Source organism: Hippoglossus hippoglossus, chromosome 6, assembly GCF_009819705.1.
Source record: "Hippoglossus hippoglossus isolate fHipHip1 chromosome 6, fHipHip1.pri, whole genome shotgun sequence".
NCBI classification, from domain to species: Eukaryota; Metazoa; Chordata; class Actinopteri; order Pleuronectiformes; family Pleuronectidae; genus Hippoglossus; species Hippoglossus hippoglossus.
The window spans coordinates 15,993,154-16,012,093 of NC_047156.1; the positions used below are offsets into that span (position 1 = coordinate 15,993,154).

The following is an 18,940-nucleotide window of genomic DNA, read 5'->3' on the forward strand; positions in this document are numbered from 1 at the left end:
CCGATTGTACATTTTTGATAACAGCACAAAAACACAGTATAAATAGTTCAAATGAGCAATTATTGACACTTCAAGATGTTGATATTAACTGATCATAAAATAACAAAATTACACAATGAAGCAATGTATTTACACATTGTCACACCTGTGACATACATTTCCAATTTGTATTTATTTGTACATTTATTTATGTAGCTGTTGATGCAAATCAAATTTAACACAAATATAATATTGCATATATGCTACAATAAAAGCAGCTGGAAATATAATATCTGTTGGCCTACAGATAATGAGAAGGAATACCAAAAACAAATCCATGATATATGAGCAAGGCTGAATATATTTAGCTCCAATGATGCAGCAATTACATCGAATGCTGTGGTGGAATGAAACTAAGTATAAGTACTTTACTTAACATTTTATTCCACTTAATACTTGTACTCTAAATCCCAGAGGCAAATGTTGAACTTACTCCACTACATTGGTCCGACAGCTTTAGTAACTCGTTACTTCCTGAGTAGGTAATGAGTGAATTTTCATTTTTCTGTGAACTATCCCTTTAATCAGATGACTCAGAGCAGGAGGAATCGCTTTTATCACAGCACAATATTCTCTGTTCGAACATCTTAGATTGTATTTACCATTAAGTTCAATGAAGTCAAGAATGTTGAAGTGTTGAATAGACCAGATCCCTTGTGTTTAGGGAGTGGTTCAGGGGAGCGGTGCGTACCATGCGTACTCATGTGTGTACCTAGACTCCCCAGGAGGTGGCGGTACGCAATAAAAAGTAACTGTACTCATGTGGACAAAAATCACAAGTGCTGGTCCTGAGTACTGGTTCTTTAACGCCTGGTAATGTTAATGAAAGTGAAAAATAATCCTGGATCTGTCAGGATCAGGATTTTTTTATGATTCATAGTTTATTAAGAAAATAAAGAAACCAACAGTGAAGGACAGATACACAACAAGAAAATAAAAAAACAAGTATGTAAACAAAAACAATAACAGGGATGATCACGATGTTGAAACGTTTTTTAACCAGAGGTGAAAGATTGTGTTTCTGTATCTAAACAACTTCTTATATACAAGATGTAATGTGGGCGAAGGAGCATCAAAACTTGATGCTTTGTAACATCTGAGGCAGGAGTCCTCCAATATATATAAAGTACTAAATACTTAATATATAAATTACACAAGTTCAATCCTCAGGGCACATAGACTGTCAGCAGTTAAACTTCTGACAGGAGGAGGAGGAGGAGGAGGAGGAGGAGGAGGAGGAGAAAGAGTGTTAGCGGACAGACTGTGCTCTCTCTCTCTCTCTCGCTCTCTCTCTCTCTCTCTCTCACATACACACACACACACACACACACACACACACACACAGGAGGAGGCGGAGTAGAAAGAGTGAGAGCGGACAGACTCTCTCTCTCTCTCTCTCTCTCTCTCTCTCTCTCTCTCTCTCTCTCTCTCTCTCTCTCTCTCTCTCTCTCTCTCACTCTCTCTCTCTCTCCCCCTCACACATCGACTCACTACAGTTCGTGTGATATTGATCCTGGACAGACGCGTAGTTTGCTGCTGCTGAGCTCTGTGGTGAGTTCAGGGACCACGCTGTCCCTTCTTATTCACTTTACCTGCTCTCTTCCAAAACTTCAGAGGAACCTGCAGTTTTCTGTGATGTGTAGAGTTTATGTTCCTGAATGTAATGTAACTGACTGTTGAGTCCGTTTGTGTGAAGGTAGCAGTGTCAACAAGTAGCCAGAAACCGGATAAACCAGCAAGAAACCTAATAGTTAATATTTGTTTGTTTGTTGGTATTTTATTTTTATTTTGTTAGTATATTTGGTTGGTGTATTTTTGTATACATGTTGTGTGAACTAATCTAAACTAAACTACATTTACAAGTGATATTATAAAAGTATTTTTATTAATAGTCGTATATGTATATAAATGATTATAATCTGTAATTAATGGTGTTGTTAATGGTTAGTAAATTGTTTGTTTCGAACACAGTTAATTCTAAGATATTCATAAGAACATCAATTGGTTGCCAGGTTGTATAAAATCCTACTTCTGCATGAGACTTAATTTGGCTTTTTTTCATTAAGGAGACCCTTAATGACTGTCTGACCTTTTTTAAGAAGCCAGTGTTGATGAAGTGATGTTGTTAAAGTTGCTGATGAATGAGTTTCTGTGGTCAAACGGTCAATCTGAATGGACTTTCTGTTGAATCTTCAGTGTTCTTTAAAGGCAAAGGAAGCAACATGTTAGAGGAGGATTCTTCACAACCTTCACAACAATGCAATCTTATTTATGACTTCTAACTGATCCATGAAGTTTTCTGATGAAGGTTCAAAAGAACCACCTGCACAGAATTGAGGTCTCCGTGGTAACCCAGGGGTGCAAGACGCTGGTCGTGGAATCACAATGTCCCAGTTTTTAGTCTGGTGACCTTAGTTGCATAAAATGCCACAAAAGGTCTATTTGAACAGACTTACTGATTAATTTAACAGTTAACTAAAAGGACTGAGCAAGTGTGCTTGAGGAGGACAACCTGGCAACCCAAAAGTGTTTCTTCTTAATGACTTATAACATAACAGATCTATCAGTGAATGATTGATTACTTTTATTAAAGCCATTCATAACAGTGAATAATTCTCTTTTGAAGGATACCTCACTACTGAACACTTATCTTCCTGAACGTACTCTTAGGAGCTGCACTCTGTGGTGTCATAAATTAAAGTATTCATGCAGAGGATGGTGCGTCTAAGAAGATGTCGTTTTGTCTGCAGCACAACACCTCCTCTGTTCTGGTGTTTCACCCTCACACTGACATATTTATCGACAAAGATTTTCCTCAAGTGTCATACCACGAAGCGGGTGACGACACCTCGGAGACCTCGGCCAGTTGGAGTCGTCATTCCATGGGCTCAGCTCTGGTTGTACAATAGTAGGCTGTCATACGCACACAGGAGGAGCTGTTTTCATTGCACGGCAATATCAGGCTGTTCTCAGCGTCTGTTTATTGTGTGTGTGTGGTACTGACGCTCCAACCCGGCTCTGGTGTTTTGTAAACACCAACCCCAGCTTGACCAACCAGATGCATCAGTTTTCAGCTCACCTTCCCACACAGGATCAGTCTCCTTCAGTGCAGAATCTTAACCTATACCTGTCTTTGTTCTTTTGTTTTGCCAGTTGATCTGTTCATCCCGTGGAGTCAGGATGGAGTCGCACAGACTCAGTGGCTCTTCAGATGTCAGGATACAGAGGAGCTACGTGCAGGAGCAGGACAACTTGTTTGGAGTGAGGGTGCAGGTTCAAGGGATTAAAGGTCAACCTTACATCGTGCTGAACAGTTCGGGCCAGGAGAGCCACAGGGACGTCTCTGTCATAACTCACCAGGCCGGGTATAACCCAGGTATGGTGAGGAGGTCAGTGGATGAAAGACACTCCCCAGCTGAGACACAGAGGGCTGCTTCCTCCTCCGGATTTCATTATCAGCAACATCCAGAGATTCTGAGCCCTTATGACCCTGAAAATAATAACCTCACCCGCCTCATTCCTTCAAAAACGGCCTCGGCTGCCCAACCTGGACTTCCTCCTGAGAAAACCACTAACATGACCAAACCCAGGATCCCTCTGCCAGCGGAGGGCCCAGTTGAAGAAGCCCAGAACAAGATGCCTCCTGCATGTGGACACATCCCTACACGATCCCCGAACTATGTGGAAGCAGACTCCATCGTATCTGTGGGGAAGCTGATAAGCCAGTTCAACAGCAGCCAGCGGAGGGGAAGGGGCGGCCCGAGGAACAGGCTGGACCCCGAGCATTGTCGAAGGTCACGCAGCGTGGACAGCAGACATCCCTCAGACTCCTCCACGTGCTCCTCTTCCTCCAGCCGACCCTCATCTCTGAAGGGCCTCAGGGGGGAGACCCCAGGTGGGACATATCTCTCCGGGTCAGCTGGGGCTCGAAACCATAGTGTAGATGGCTCTTTGGCGAACCAAAGGGAGGAGAATAAGCACAGCACACTGCCCAGAGTTCATAATGGAAAAAAGGCCATATCTCCACATGCTGCAAAACTGCTTCACAGAACAGAGAAAGCGTCCAACTCCAGGTCGTGTAGTGACCAGACGGATGAATCAGACGAACGAGACACTCAGGTAATGAGATCTGCTTCAGAGCACAGTTGTCCTCTCCAAGGTTTTATTTATTCGCTGTACGTTCTCTAACCAGGTCACTCCTGATCTTCTGAAAGGACAGCAAGAAGTCTCAGTCGACCCAACTGAAGACACCGCGAAACAAGTACTGTTCGCCTACCTCAAGGATGGGTGAGTTCTCAGCAATCTGCACTTTCAGTTGAAATAATAGTTCAACGTTTTTGGAAATAGTGGTGATTTAACTTATTGCTGACAGTGAGATGAGAATATTGATACCGCTTTTCTGTTTGTACAGTAAATATGAGGCTACAGCAGCTGCTTAGCTTAGCGCAAAGCCAACTTTACTTTATTTATATAGCGCCGTGTAAACACAGAGGCAATTCAAACAGCGTCCTTACGAAACAAGGCATGAGTGTTTCTAATACAATAAAAATCTAAGTGGAAAAATAAGATTTTGAAATTAGATTCCAAGTTCAGCTGGCAACTGTCAGGGTGTACACCCCCCTTCGCTTGATGCAGAGCAGGGATTGGCTCCATCCTAGAGGTGAAGACAATGAACGGATGGATTAAACTAGAAGAAAATCACTCAGAAAAGAATATTGGAAATGGGGAAACTTCTAGCATGAATGTGTAAAAAATGAATAATATAAATAACAAGTTGTGATTTCACAAGTGGTCATATTCTGGACTTATTCTTGGTCGGGTGTAGCAGTAACTTCCTGGATGCAAACAAATGAGATACAAACATACCTTCACCAAGGCCCAGTCTCCTTAAATTCGATCATTCAATCACCAATCCATCTGCACCAAATAACACACACTCTCAGATATGCGTCCCTATAACATGCCTGATTTGGTGATTAAGATCCATGAATTAGTTGCTGAGAAATCAGTGAAAATGTTGAAAAACGCCCGAACTCGCTATGTAAAGGATTCACCCAAATTTACCCATACCACATCCTTTCACCAAGTTTTATGGTAATCCGTTACATAGTTTTTGTGTGATGCTGCTAAATGACTCAACTAAAGCTAAATAACTATTGTGCAGATCCAGGCTAGCAGTTTCCACCTGTTTATAGTCTTTATGCTAAGCTAAGCTAACTGGCTGCTAGAACTGACAAGTCAAAATCAATCATCTCATCTAACTCTGCGATGGGAAGATAACGACATTTCCAATAATATCGAACCGCTCTCCTTTATAACAGCGTAATAAATGTGTTTGTTTTTCCACTTTGAGCTGAGGTTGAGCTGGATGGTGTGTAGTACAGTCAGATAAGGGCGTGCTGATCCAGCTGTGTGTGCTCAAACACACAGAAGTCAGGAATGCGGAGCATAACTTTTGGTACACTGAAGGTTTTTAACATCCATCAGTGCCAATTGTCAAATATGTGCAGATGTAGAGCTGTTATATTTATACGAGTTATAAGAATACACATTTTCCTCTCTGGATACCAAAAGCTCAGAGCCCTGCGCCACCAGGTATTTGTTGAGGTCGCGAGTGACTACTTTTAATTCTATCATTACACCCTGTTAGTGTGTTTGTGAAATATTTTTCTTGCTTTGCAGGACGACTGACGACGACTCCACCACTGAGAGGAAAGTCAACCTGCTGCTCCAACGGATCAACAAGCTCAAGTGGAGGACTGCTAAGAATGTGGAGGAGGAGGAGAAAGTGAGTGTCAGGATGATGTGTTTGCCAGCGTTGACGGTTGTTCTGCAGGATTTTGCCTGAAACTCCCTCTTTTCATGTAGGATTACGCTGCCGAGGTGAAGCGGCTGCAGGGGAAACAGACGGTGCTGGAGAGAGAAGTGACTGGGCTGAGGCAAAAACTGGAAACTGAAATGAAGGTGCAGCGCGGCCCCATCCTGCTGACTCACGCCTAAACCACTCGCTTCCTGTTCCTGTGACTGATGATGGTGTTGTTGTGTTGTGCAGAATGAAAAGACCCTGGCCGTGGCCTGCGAGAAGGCCAGGGCGGAGAAGAAGAGGCTTCAGGAAGAGCTGACCAAGAGTCAGACAGAGCTCAACAAAATGAGGGACAGGCTGGCTGAAATCCTGGCAGAGCTTCACTCCACCAAACAGGAGTAAGGATTTCAACTCCTGCTCATTCAGAGAAGTCTCAGAGTACAACTCTGCTAAGTATCAATACATCTTGTAGCTCTAAGGCGCTACAAAGAAAAACAAACTATTGTCTTATGTATACTCTCTACTGGCAGTAGATTCATAGTTACCACACAGACATGAGTTGTATCAATGATCTTGTCCTCTCTTAGCAAGAAAGCAAATAAAGTTGTTTTCGTTTTCTCCGGAAAAAACGGTCTGGACATTTTCCGCAGTTTGGCCTTTCACATAGGAAGAACACAGCAGGAGATTGTCCAGGTCAGGCGGGTTCACAACAACAGGAAAATGTCTGGAGCGTTCGGTCAAGGGGGGGTGTCTGAGTAGAGCGTGCAGGAGGCAGGACGCAACGTTTGAATTTCACTGCGGAGATCACATGTTTGTGTTTACAGCACATCAGCACCAGCGTCACATCGTCACCAAAAACTCAAGTTTACATGGGCTCACACGGACATTTTACATACATTTTGCTGGGAAGCTGGCCGGAAAACATTTCAGAAAATGTCCAGAGCAACTGACTTAGACATTACAACCCCTCAGGAAAAGTTCAGGATAATGTTCGTACTTCAGTGCATGTCTGAAAGCAGCTTAAGTGTATTCCCTATTGTTTCTTTAAATGAGTCTCACAGCTATTTCAGAGCCCCAGAGGAGAATGCATGTTTTCCATTAACAGCAAATAAAACAGACATGTAGGACTAAAGTGAAAACCCAGACTTAAGCTCAGTGCTGTGTCTTAGTGAAGCTCATGCTCGTACTCTGAGGTCATTCATGTTAACTGTAACTTGTGATCTGATGGAGCTCGTCGGAGTCAAATACCATTTGGATCATGTGTGCAGATATTATGTTTTTGTTATCTAGTCCTGTTCTAAAAACACAGGATTCTTCTTCCCTTAATACAACTAATTCAACTAACTGCACATTCTTGTTTTGCGTGTACGTCGTCAGACTGAATCAGATGAAGGCGGAGAGGGAACGTTCTCGCACGGAGATGAAAGATCTTCAGCAGCAGCTCTCTGAGATGCACGATGAGCTGGACCAAGCCAAGAAGGCCGAGGTGATAAACACCGAGAAAGAAATCCTCCAGAAGGTAAATGAAAGCAGGTGTAGAAGATACAGCTCACAAATCAGCAGCAGCTTCAAAGCGTCTTCACTCCACTGGTGGTGAGTGACACTGAAATGTTATGGATTGTCTGTCAGGATATGGCACAGCTGCGTGCCGACTTCCTGGAGACGCTGCAGGTGAAGGAGGAGCAGGAGGAGGTGCTGCACCACCTGGAGAGGGAGCTCATTGCCCTGAAGGGGGCGCTCAAAGAGGAGGTGGAATCTCATGACCAATACATGGCCGCTCTGAAGGAGGAATATGAGCAGGAGCTGCAGAAGCTGCTAGGAGATTTAGAGCTGGCCAAAGAGGTAACATGCAGGATGCAAGACTATTTGACGTGTCTTCTATTTCACTTGTGGGGTTCATCGTTTATTTCTCCAATTGGTCTTTTAGAGCAACGGCGTGCTGTGTCAAGAGAAGGTGGAGGTGGAGGAGGAGAAAGGTGTGGCAAAGGTGCATCTGAAGGAGCTGAGCCAAGAGCGAGAGCAGCTGAGGGGAAAGGTGCTGGAGCTCAACAAGAGAGTGGATCAGCTGAGCCAGGGGATCCAGGAGGCTCGGACCACGGAGAGGCTGCTGGAGCAGAGAGCGAAGCAGCTGGAGGTGGGGAGAAGGTGTTTAGATAAACTTTCAAAAGTTTATCTAAATCATTTTATCTGGCATTTTCATGTTTGGAGTTGCTATGTGTGCTTTGTGTGCATGGGTTTTCTCCGGGGACTCCAGCTTCCTCTTATCAGTCCAAAAACATGCAGATTGGGGTAAAGTTGATTGGAGTCTCCAGGCTGTACCCCGCCTCCCACCCAATGTCCGCTGGGATTGGTGCCAGCTCCCCCTACAACCCTTAAAGGAAAAAACATTTTGGTAATGGTTTGATGGATTTATATGTTGATCACTGCTGATGTCTTGTTCTTAGAGAGAAAAGCAGCAGGTTGAGGAAATGCTGAAGGATGTGAGGAGGAACGAGGAGGACATGAGTCAGTCAAACCAATCGCTGGTCAGTCGGCTGGAGGATGTGCAGGTAAGACCATGTTGGTCTCTGAGGAGCAGCTGCGATGTTGCTTGTCATCCCACCTCTCTTTCAAAGTTGCAATGTTAAACAAATGATTGGAACCTCACAGTTCTCCATTGTTTTTCCTCTGACAGAGTAAGTTGACCAAACTCAATCACGAGCACAGGGACCTGAAGGAGAAGCTCAAGGACGAGAGGAAACAAATGGAGGAGCTGTGGAAGATCAAAACTGAACTGGAGGATGAGAGGAGGATGCAGGACCGAGCAGTGGAGCAACTGCAGAGGAAGGTGAGAGGAAGACTATTTATTGGCTTATTTATTTAGTATTGAATGCATGAACCATACCGTTTTATCCAAATCTGTCCCCATTCAGAAGTGTCCTTGGGCAAGATACTGAACCCCAAATTGCCCCTGATGTGTGATAGTGTTGTATGTAGATGCACATGCATGAGTGTGTGTGTGTGTATGAATGGGTGAAAGGTAAAACTGTACTTTGAAGCACTCTAACCCTAACCCTAACCCATCAAGACAAGAAAAACAAACATTTATTTATTAGACTATGTAGGAAATTCAACAAGACCTAAAAAGACCCTGAAGCCGCATGAGATCAGCAGCTGATTTGTCTTGTTTCCTTCATCCCTTATCTTCGTGTGTACACTTATCTCATCGTAGAAGCTCTTTGTTTTTCCATCTGCTCAGATGAATAGCATCATGGAGGAGTGCGAGGCGTCCACAGACGTCCTTCAGAACCAGATCGACGAGGCCAGAGAGAAGAGTCAGAGGGAGTTGGCCGAGCTGCGGAGACAGCTGCAGGAGAAGGGAGCAGAGCTGGAGAAATCCCGACAGGCGGCCAAAAAACTGCAGGAAGAGGTGTGGTGCTCATTGTCTCTCTGATTCACCAGTTTGTAGGTTCAACTGTCTTAGTCATCAAAATGAAATCACAAAGTCGGGGCAAAGAGGAGTTAGATGTCAGATGTGTTACCAGACTTGATTAATTCCATGTTCTCTTAATTACCTCTTGTTTATTCGCCAACACCAAATGCTCCATGTTACCCTAACTCATAGTGTTTGTTTACTCTATGGTCTCCTCCGCGTTCAGCTCCTTCCCCTGGATGAGGAGCTGCAGCGGTGCCGTGGGGAGCAGCAGGAGGCTCAGCTGCGGGGCCAGGAGCTGGAGCAGAGGCTGGAGGAGTTGGACGAGAGGAGCGCAGCCACCGTGGAGGAGAGAGAGCGGCAGGTCAAACTCATGGAGGTAAACCTCTCTGCAAGGACTTCCACAGGACAAGACTGTAAATAAATATACAGTCTCGTTCCTGTATATAAATATATAGGACAAGACTGTATATAAATATATAGGACAAGACTGTATATACATATACTGGACAAGACTCCATATAAAGGTGGATGACATCATGACGCCGCAAAAGTGAAGCCAAAGTGCCTCAATCGCCCCCTTTCATAAACTCCGCCTCCTCCATGTTAGTGGATGGGACATGGCCCAACATAAAAGGTCAAAGTAAATGTCAAATTAAATTTTCTCTTAGATGTTATCTATAATTTTTAGAGAAAATGCTATAAGGGCATGTTCAATATTGCATAGTATTTGCCAACTATATTTTATAATTTTTATTTTATTATTACAGCTGTGCTTTACTATTGTCATTCAAGTCAAACATCCAGTTTTTAAAAGTTATTAGGGCAAATGGTTTAGAATGTCTCTGAGCGTAAAGTTGCTCTAAAACTGTGTTTAACCACTGTAACTTTTAATGTGAGACTTAACTTCACTTAACTCTGGACTGTTTATCTGTTCAGGTGCCAGTATTTACATTCTCTTGTTCCTGGGAACTAAAAGGGCGCTGGACTGAGCCGTAGTGACTGCATCACACAGCTCAGCACTGTTTGTCTTGCTGATGACAAAACACGACACTGTGACTCCGGCACACTCACTGTTGACACAGCGTATCAGCCGAGGAAGCTGGTGTTTACAGTCAAAAGTTATCAGACCTGTCTGGGTGTTCTCAGGAATCTTCTTTTCCTCTTTCGCCCCGGTTTCCATTGTCGAACTCTCTCGTCCACACAGAAATCTCTCATCTGATTCAGTTTTTCAGACGCTATTATATTTGTCTTGCTTCCCCTCCAGGCTCCACATATGTTATTACTCAATATCCCTTTTTCTCTCAGTCAGTTTTCTGACCACAGCCTGTGGAGACAGATTCAACATGTCCTCTGTGTTATTGTGTACTATGTATTGTAATATGAGTGTTTTGATGATGATTTGACCCATTTTTCCTGTTTTCCTCTCCTCTCAGGGACGAATCAGTCACCTAGTAGAAGATCTCAATGATGAGCGCAGCAGTGCCGACCGCCTGATGGAGCGATTAGACAAAACCAAAGATCAGGCAGGTTCACCCCCCCCTGTCTTCTTTTTCTTCTCTCTTTCTCACGCACTTCTCATTTTGTTTTTGCTAACGTTCATGAATTTGCAACGAGACGGCCCATCAGTAATAGAATAAGCTCAGTCTCTGGTGTGAGCTCCACGCCCTACATCTGTTTTTATCACAAACAGATGTAGAGCTGAGTGCTCGGGTTTCCCCTCCGACCCTGAAAGCTGCTGATTGGTGTGTTCAGAGCGGCTCATTAGACGAGTTATGCTTTCATTCTTAACACTCGCCGTGTAACTGCCCTGAAATATGTCAGATCTCCTCTCACTTAACATTCGCGTCTTTATCTGACGCCGTCGCAGCAGCCCCACGTCCTCGGTGCGTCGGTGAAGTAGGCCACCATTCATGGGAGAAAAGTGGTGCAGACTAATTGATACTAAACACTGTTTTGGGTGCAGTGCAAAGACAAATAAGAGTGAACTATTGTGTGCAGCTATTCACACTCCCTTCACTGGGCCTCTGCATGTTATTAGAGGGGAGAGAGACTGGAGATCTGATGTGGCCGCTCACGACAGACGGAGCATTTCCTCTGGGTTTAGGAGTTTAAGCTGGAAACTTTTCATTTAACCTGAAAATGCCTGTTGTCATGTCCTGTCCTCTTTAATAACACACAGGCATGTTTTTAATTAAGAGGGAGCACATATGCACAGGCCCTGGTTAACTTACCAAACATTTACCCTACTCTCTGTGTTATGATTGAAACTGCGTCTCGCTCTGTGTGTGTGTGGCAGATGGATCAGATGAGGAACGAGCTGATGCAGGAGCGAGCGGTCAGACAGGACCTGGAGTGTGATAAGATGAGCCTGGAGAGACAGGTACTGACCTCTGACCTCTGACCCCTGACCTCTGACCCCACACTGCCCCAAAGTATTCACTCGATAATATTCATGCTACATATATTTGTAATTCTCCTATCTTTGAAATGTGGTGTTAATAGAGACCAAACCTTTAAAACAAATCTTTAGAATCTGCTGCATCTCCGATGTACGTCTTCTGTTTGATTTCCTTCTTTAGAATAAAGACCTGAAGAGCAGAGTGACTCATCTGGAAGGATCACAGAGGACCAACCAGGATTCACTGGTCTCCAAACTCAGCAGTCGCATCCAGGAGCTGGAGGAGAAGCTGCAGGGAGAAGAACAGTCAGCATCTGCATATTATTATTCCTTATACACATTCATCTACACACAGTTTGTATTTACCAGTGCAGTGCAGGCCAACACTTTGGATAAGAGCTCCATCACTACACATGATGAACCCACTCCTATCACTTTCCCTGTGGTCGTAGGAGTCAGAGTATCTCTGCTCCAAACACACTTGAGGTGATGAGTTACAGGAAGCTGCAGCAGCGATGTGATCTCCTGATGCTTCTGCTCACAGGGACAACAACAGCCTGCAACAAGCGAACCGCAAGCTGGAGCGCAAAGTGAAGGAGATGAAGATGCAGGCGGACGAGGAGCAAGTCAACCTGCAGAGCCAGAGAGACCAGGTAGACACGCATGCTGTTTTGTTTTGCCACGGAGAAACGAATTTGAGTCGTCAGGAGCAGCAGAGACTTGACTTGTGATGCAATGTCTCACCTTGGTGAACTCTGCAGCTGACTCAGAGGCTGAAGACGTCGAAGAGGCAGATGGACGAGGCGGAGGAGGAGATCGAGCGTCTGGAGCACAGCAAAAAGAAGCTGCAGCGAGAGCTGGACGAGCAGATCGAGGCCAACGAGCAGCTTCACGGCCAAGTGACCACGCTGAGGAACGAGATGAGGTGACCACTCCCCCTCTGCCCTCAGCTTCCATGTTTGACCTTCTCACTTAAATGTAATCACAAGGAGTTCTGTTCTGTGCGTTCACAGGCGAAGGAAGAAATCTCCTCCTCTCATCAAGGTTGTGGAGGACGACGGGAACGACGTGGACGACTTTGGCTCTGATTGACTAAGGAATCTTTAATTTATTAATTCTGCATATTAACAACTCAGGTGTGATTTCATGGTGTTTCCTGTTGTGTGCAGCAGTGGCCCCTCGCCAAGACTGCCCTCCTGTGGCGATGTGCATAACTACAATATCTGATAAACATGTTTTTCAACATGCTACAAACTGACTTATTTACTCCCATAGATTTTTATTATTCCATTGCCGTGTGAGTTAATATGGTGCAAACTGCCAATTTTAAGCTGATGAATAAATGTATTAAAATGCATATGTGTTTATAAACCCCCAGAAACTCTAAAAACAGAAATAAATCCAGCTGTATGATGTTTCAGTTCATCTGAGTTTGTCCGTAGCAACACATACAAATAAAAGAAATCAGATTTTAATGCACATTTAAAGGGAAACGTGAGACAAAACTCACCCGTGGATGTTTGCGTGTTCTGACGAGGCACTAGACGAGAAGCGTGTGGTTGTACAATCGGATCAATGGTCTGTGCTGAGTGGCTGCGGCGGGGCAGAGTTGGGGATTTGAACCCTCTGATCAGCTGCAGAGGTTCACACACTGCTGGACGTCTGGCAGCAGTTTTCACCGGCGATTTCCAAAGTGCTACATGGCAATACCACTCAAGAGAATCATGAGGCAACGCTGTGCTCTCAAACACGGAATACTCAAGGAATTCCTGGCAGAATTCCTGGGGACGTTTGTCTTGGTCGTGAGTAAAATTCTGTTTGATAAAATTCTGTTTTGACAGAGAAATATATCGCACTTAATGTATTGTGTTTGCTTTATGATTGATTTTAAAGTTCTTTTTCTTTAGTTTTCTTCTTAAGTTAATGTTTATGTGTTAATTTCACTTTGTTGTTCAAGTCCAGATCCCTCAGACTGATGACTTCCCCTTGAAAATGAGTTTAAAGGGATTTGAAGAGTTGTGGGTAAAACCCTGTCGTCCTCTCTCCCCCTCTTTGGTCAGTTGTTCGGCTGTGGCTCAGTCGCTCAGACCGTCCTCAGTCGGAACACCCTGGGCGAACCTCTCACCGTCCACATCGGCTTCTCTGTGGGACTGATGATGGCAGCGTATGTGTCCGGGGGAGTGTCAGGTAAATATCACTTCCATACTTATATTACATGAGCCACAGCATCTCACTAGCAGGGTTTGAGATGATACTTTGAATTGAATGCATGAACCAAACAGTGAATACGTGTTGGTGGACGATATTGATATTTGCTGCTGTCAAATCAACTAAAATTTATAAACTGTTTTAATACCATGGTTGTTTTTTTGCATATTCAGCTTCCTTCCTCTCATCAAATCTCCTCTTTACTGCTACAGACTCTTAAAAAGAATTGATAGTTATTAAAAACAACCTGTGCCAGAGCATATAAAACAGTCTGAGTCAGTTTGTTCCATGTGTTCTAATCCAAACACAGTTACTCATGCGGTCTGCAGCTTGTAATAATGAAACTTTATGGCCTTCTGTCACCTCAGCCGCTCCAGTGTTGACGGGAATGGGCCAGCGTTCCCTTCGGACTCAATGCATGCGTATTGACCATTGATTTGTTAGTGCTAGTGCACAGCCTCTCCAGGGTCACACATAACCCGGGGCACTGAATGTCCTGCAAACTCCATCGATCACAGGCTACGTTCACCCGTCTATGATGGAGACCGTTCGCCTCCTCTGAGCAGCATCAACACATCAAAACGACCAGAAACATTTCACTCATTTCAAGGACAGATCATAGACAGACAAGTATTTCAGATAGTGTACAACATGCACTGCAAACCTGCGCATTACTCAAAAGTAGGGAAGGATGGAAGGATGGATGGATGGATAGATAAAGAGTTCATCTCGTTATCTTTTCTAGAGAAACCAACCTTTCTAATATGTTTTTAATTAAAAACCTGCAGGATCTGAGTACAGTTTGATTAAAGAAGGAACAGAGTAAGGCTCACGTTTGCCTTTTGACTTACAGGATGATTTCAAGATTCAATTAAATGAAATTCTTATGTCACAGGCTCCCTTTGAGCCATGCTCAAAAATATTTGAAAAACCACACAAGCAAATAAATAAATAAATAATAGAATATAAAAAATGTAATTAAATATATGAAATAAAGTATTAAAATAAAATATAATAAAATAAACACCTAAAATATAATTTATTACACCTAAAATATAAATTATAAACTAAAGTACATTTGTGACCATTATCCTGCCTTTGTGGCCTTGAACGTACCTCACCAAACCCAGCACCGTCCCAGGGGCTGCTCCCCTCCTGCTGCTTCCTATAAATTGGGGGGCGGCCTTGCATATAATGGAGAGGGTATCATGCCAGACACCCCCACACACTGCTCCCCTCCTTCACCCTGTGATTTATCTTCCCTCCCAGGGGGCCACGTGAACCCCGCCGTCTCTCTGGCCATGGTGATTCTGGGCAAACTGAAGATTTGGAAATTTCCCTTCTACGTCATCGCTCAGTTTCTCGGTGCCTTTGCCGGAGCTGCTGCAGTCTTTGGATTATACTATGGTGAATACACCTGAACGTCACTCTCTAAATATTATTTATTAATGCTTCTGAAACTGTGACCTCCAAAGGCTTAGTGTCTCCTATACTGTATTAAAATCACAAGCAACAATCGTGAACAGTTACAACTCTGTGTTTTCACTCTGCACAGATGCTTTCATGGACTTCACCAGCGGGATTCTGTCAGTGACTGGAATCAATGCAACAGGCCACATCTTTGCTTCCTACCCAGCGAGACACCTGTCAGTCCTCGGGGGCTTCATCGACCAGGTGAGAGTCACCGTGGTCACCGTGACCTGACCACACACACACACACACACACACACACACACACAGACACACACACACACGTACACACCTCCACTGTGACCTGCTGCTCCCATTCAGCCTCTAAATTCCACAAAGTCGGGCAAATGTGGCTAATGCAAGATTGATCGTCCCATTTAGTCTGAGAACATCCCTCTTTTGCTCGGTTTTGACCCATTTCCTGTCGTTCACTGGGAGGTCAGATCCATACTTAACACCATTTCTCAGTCTGGTCTGGTGAGTTGGTGCAGCGATCCGAAGATAACACGTCTACCTACCGGCTGAAAACCACATCAGATGAAGCACTAAGATAAATCCAGTCAGGTCTGACTGTGCACATCTCAAAGTTTCCTTTGTTAGATCTGTGTAACTGTAGTGCTTTGAGGTGTAGGGCCTAAAAACGTTTTGTTAAAATAACTTACAATGCTTAAATTGAAACTTGTTTAGTGACATATATTCAGGTACAAGGACTGAAAGACCAAAAAGTTAAAGGTTTAATGCAAAAAGCCTGATATATGTAAAACTACACATTTAATATATTAGTTTGCACATTTAAATGCAGTTATTGAAACGATAAACACACTTTTACATAAACATTACTTACATGAGGGTAAAGTGCAGGAGAGGGAGGAAACTAAAAGCTAAATAAACAACAGGGTGACATCGGAATGATGAATAAAAATAAATCACTTGTAACTGGGAGTTCACCAGTGTCTGTTGTGTCAATGCTGCGTTCGTCCTCTCGCTCTGTTCCTCCAGGTGGTGGGGACAGGGATGCTGGTTTTGTGTATCCTCGCCATCATCGATGGTGGGAACATCGGAGCTCCTAAAGGCGTGGAGCCGCTGGCCATCGGACTCGTCATCATGGCCATCGGGGTGTCCATGGGACTGAACTGCGGATACCCCCTGAACCCCGCCAGAGACCTGGGACCCCGGCTGTTCACGGCCATGGCTGGATGGGGGATGGAGGTTTTTAGGTAACTGTACGACAGAAGAAGACAGATTGGGTTCTTGTTTTTAATATATCAGATTTTTTCTCTGTGATTTCTCTTGTGTACCTGTGTTGACTCAAATACAGGTAAATATAATATGTGTGGGTCTTGTTGCAATGATCATGGTGATACTTATGGAATAGATTGAATATGCCACAATAAAAAAAATTGTTATATTTATTAAATAGAAAAACATTTTATGAAATAATATTAAAAATATATATATTTTACATCTAAATAGTAACACGTGATTCTTCTAAAATATAAAAAACATGTCCTTAATTGTATAATATCAATGAAAGAGATCAGAAACAGGATGTCAGATTATTTGTTTGTTTAACTTCATCAATTCAAATATACTTTATTGTCCCCATGGGGACATTCTTCTTGGGCCAAAGTGCTGCAGCAGCTGCAGAACAGGACACAAGAACATGTCGTGTAATAATAATGCAGAATAAAACTGAGATGAATATTGCACCTGCCATAAAAACACTTAAAAAAGGATAAACGTATAAAAGATGGAAAAACTAAAACTGGCATTAAAACCTAAAAACCAGAGTGTAAAATGTGTAAAAGGTAATTGAGATGCATGGCTGAATCAACATGCTTCCTTAGTGAGCCGTGTGATGGACGTTGGGATGAATGAGAGCTTCAGGTAGGTGTAATTTTGGTTTTATATTAAAAAATTGTAATTGTAGGAATTTGATCTTTACTAACAAATAAATTCAGTTTGTGATAAACATTTGATAAGTTATGTATTTATCTTATGTGCAATATAGAAATGTATACGTGTCTGTCTGCCTCTGAATAGATCCTTTTATCAGTTTCATGTGTTCAGGTTTGTTTTGAAGCTGCTGACATGAACCCCACTTGTTATATAAGGTCACATGTATTTGACAGATGCAGTCGATGGTTGTAAATGATCCAGTGATGGCTCCTGTGACCTGCGGTGATGTTGCTGTCAGACGCTTGACTCACTGCCAGAGATGTGTTTAACTGTTGAACTCCTCCATCCCCTCAGCACTGCAGACTACTGGTGGTGGATCCCTGTGGCGGGGCCCATGGTCGGGGGAGTGGTCGCGGCCATCATCTACTACCTGCTCATCGAGCTGCACCACCCCCGCGAAGAGCCCGAGAAGCCCCACGAGGAGGAGGAGGAGGAGGAGGAAGACGAGGAGGACGACGACAGCAGTCTGAAGGACAAATATGAGATGATCACCATGAGCTAAAGAAAAAAACCCACCAGACAGGAACCTCCAGGACTGAGTGTATTCAGATTCACCTGCTCTCAGTGTCGGCCGGTCAGACGACAAACACCCAGCACAGCCTCCTCTGTCAGTGTCAGCTCTCTGTGCTCAACCTGTTCATAGGCTGTAGGTCCACCTCTGATTGACTTCATGCTCGGCAGAGACCAGCTTCTCCAGCTCAGCGATGACAACATTAAAAACCTGCACAGCTGAAAGCTCACAGTAAAATAAATAAGGAAACTGTTTAGATTGACAAACTGCTGCTAGATGCACGCAATAAAGATGTGTGGACACTGTTTTAAAAACCAACACTGGACTGTCTCGTCCGCAGTTTAACGTTTTATGTTTCATAAACACATGAAAATCTCGGTCCTGCTTCACGATGTTCTGACTTTTCATCTATTTGTGTTGTAAATACTGTATTATAAATATGATCCTCTATTTGAATGTGCTCAGTTGGAATAATAGTTTAATATGCATGCCGGTTTCCTCCTATTCTTATTCTTATTCTTTGTATTTTACTCCATGTTGTTTTGTCTACATTAAAGTTTATAAAAATACCAATTTCTTACTTCAGGGACTCATTTCACATCAGCATCTGTTTTTTTTATATTTATTTATCACTGAAAACGGCAGTTAAACTAAATGACTTTACTGAAGTAATTCTCCTCTCAGCATTTTCACCATTAACCTCTTACATCATTTAAATTGGTGTGTAGGCCACAATGTTCAATATGAGACGCTGACAGAAGACAGTAACAGCAACATGAATCTTTTCAGTAGAACTCCCCATAAGAGATGGATGATTCGTGACTCAGAGGAGGATAATCAGGCACAGAATAATCTCAGAGCTGTATCAGCTTCTTCCTATATGAGACATCGGTCCAGTTAACGTGGATGTGAGTCACAGTGGGGCGTCTGATTCCAGCTCCTCAGGTGGTGACCCCACTGATGCTGAGATGAAGACGCAGAAGAAATGTAGTTACACAGTAAATTAAACAGTGAGCTGTGCTAACATCCTGTGGAGACGCCGCACATGTTCAGCCAGACGAAATTTCACTGCCGTAAAGAAAACGATTTCGATTTAAGTTTTTACTAACAGACACCCTCCTTATAGACCCCACAAAA

General features: G+C 43.5%; 2 protein-coding genes across 4 annotated transcripts; both read left to right on the forward strand.

The window, feature by feature from the left end:
- Positions 1-1,443: 1,443 nt before the first annotated feature.
- LOC117763805 (cingulin-like protein 1) lies at positions 1,444-13,069 on the forward strand. 3 transcript variants are annotated; one of them, XM_034589230.1, is made up of 19 exons: positions 1,446-1,590; positions 3,193-4,158; positions 4,232-4,326; positions 5,722-5,827; positions 5,908-6,003; positions 6,092-6,240; positions 7,220-7,361; positions 7,472-7,684; positions 7,770-7,976; positions 8,287-8,391; positions 8,517-8,669; positions 9,081-9,251; positions 9,481-9,633; positions 10,691-10,780; positions 11,554-11,637; positions 11,837-11,961; positions 12,200-12,308; positions 12,417-12,580; positions 12,669-13,069. In XM_034589230.1, the coding sequence occupies exons 2-19, from the start codon at positions 3,220-3,222 to the stop codon at positions 12,745-12,747; spliced, it is 3,180 nt and encodes a 1,059-aa protein (XP_034445121.1). In that variant the 5' UTR covers positions 1,446-1,590; positions 3,193-3,219; the 3' UTR covers positions 12,748-13,069. The 3 variants fall into 3 exon arrangements, with proteins under 3 accessions (XP_034445123.1, XP_034445121.1, XP_034445122.1); XM_034589231.1 differs by having other exon boundaries at positions 4,259-4,326; XM_034589232.1 differs by lacking the exons at positions 11,554-11,637; positions 11,837-11,961; positions 12,200-12,308; positions 12,417-12,580; positions 12,669-13,069 and having other exon boundaries at positions 1,444-1,590; positions 9,481-9,704; positions 9,755-10,752.
- Positions 13,070-13,213: 144 nt separating this feature from the next.
- On the forward strand, positions 13,214-18,365 carry LOC117763810 (aquaporin-9-like). Its single transcript, XM_034589240.1, has 6 exons — positions 13,214-13,457; positions 13,716-13,842; positions 15,133-15,270; positions 15,419-15,537; positions 16,333-16,550; positions 17,587-18,365. Exons 1-6 carry the CDS (start codon positions 13,356-13,358, stop codon positions 17,792-17,794), a joined length of 912 nt encoding a protein of 303 aa, XP_034445131.1. The 5' UTR covers positions 13,214-13,355; the 3' UTR covers positions 17,795-18,365.
- Positions 18,366-18,940: the final 575 nt, after the last annotated feature.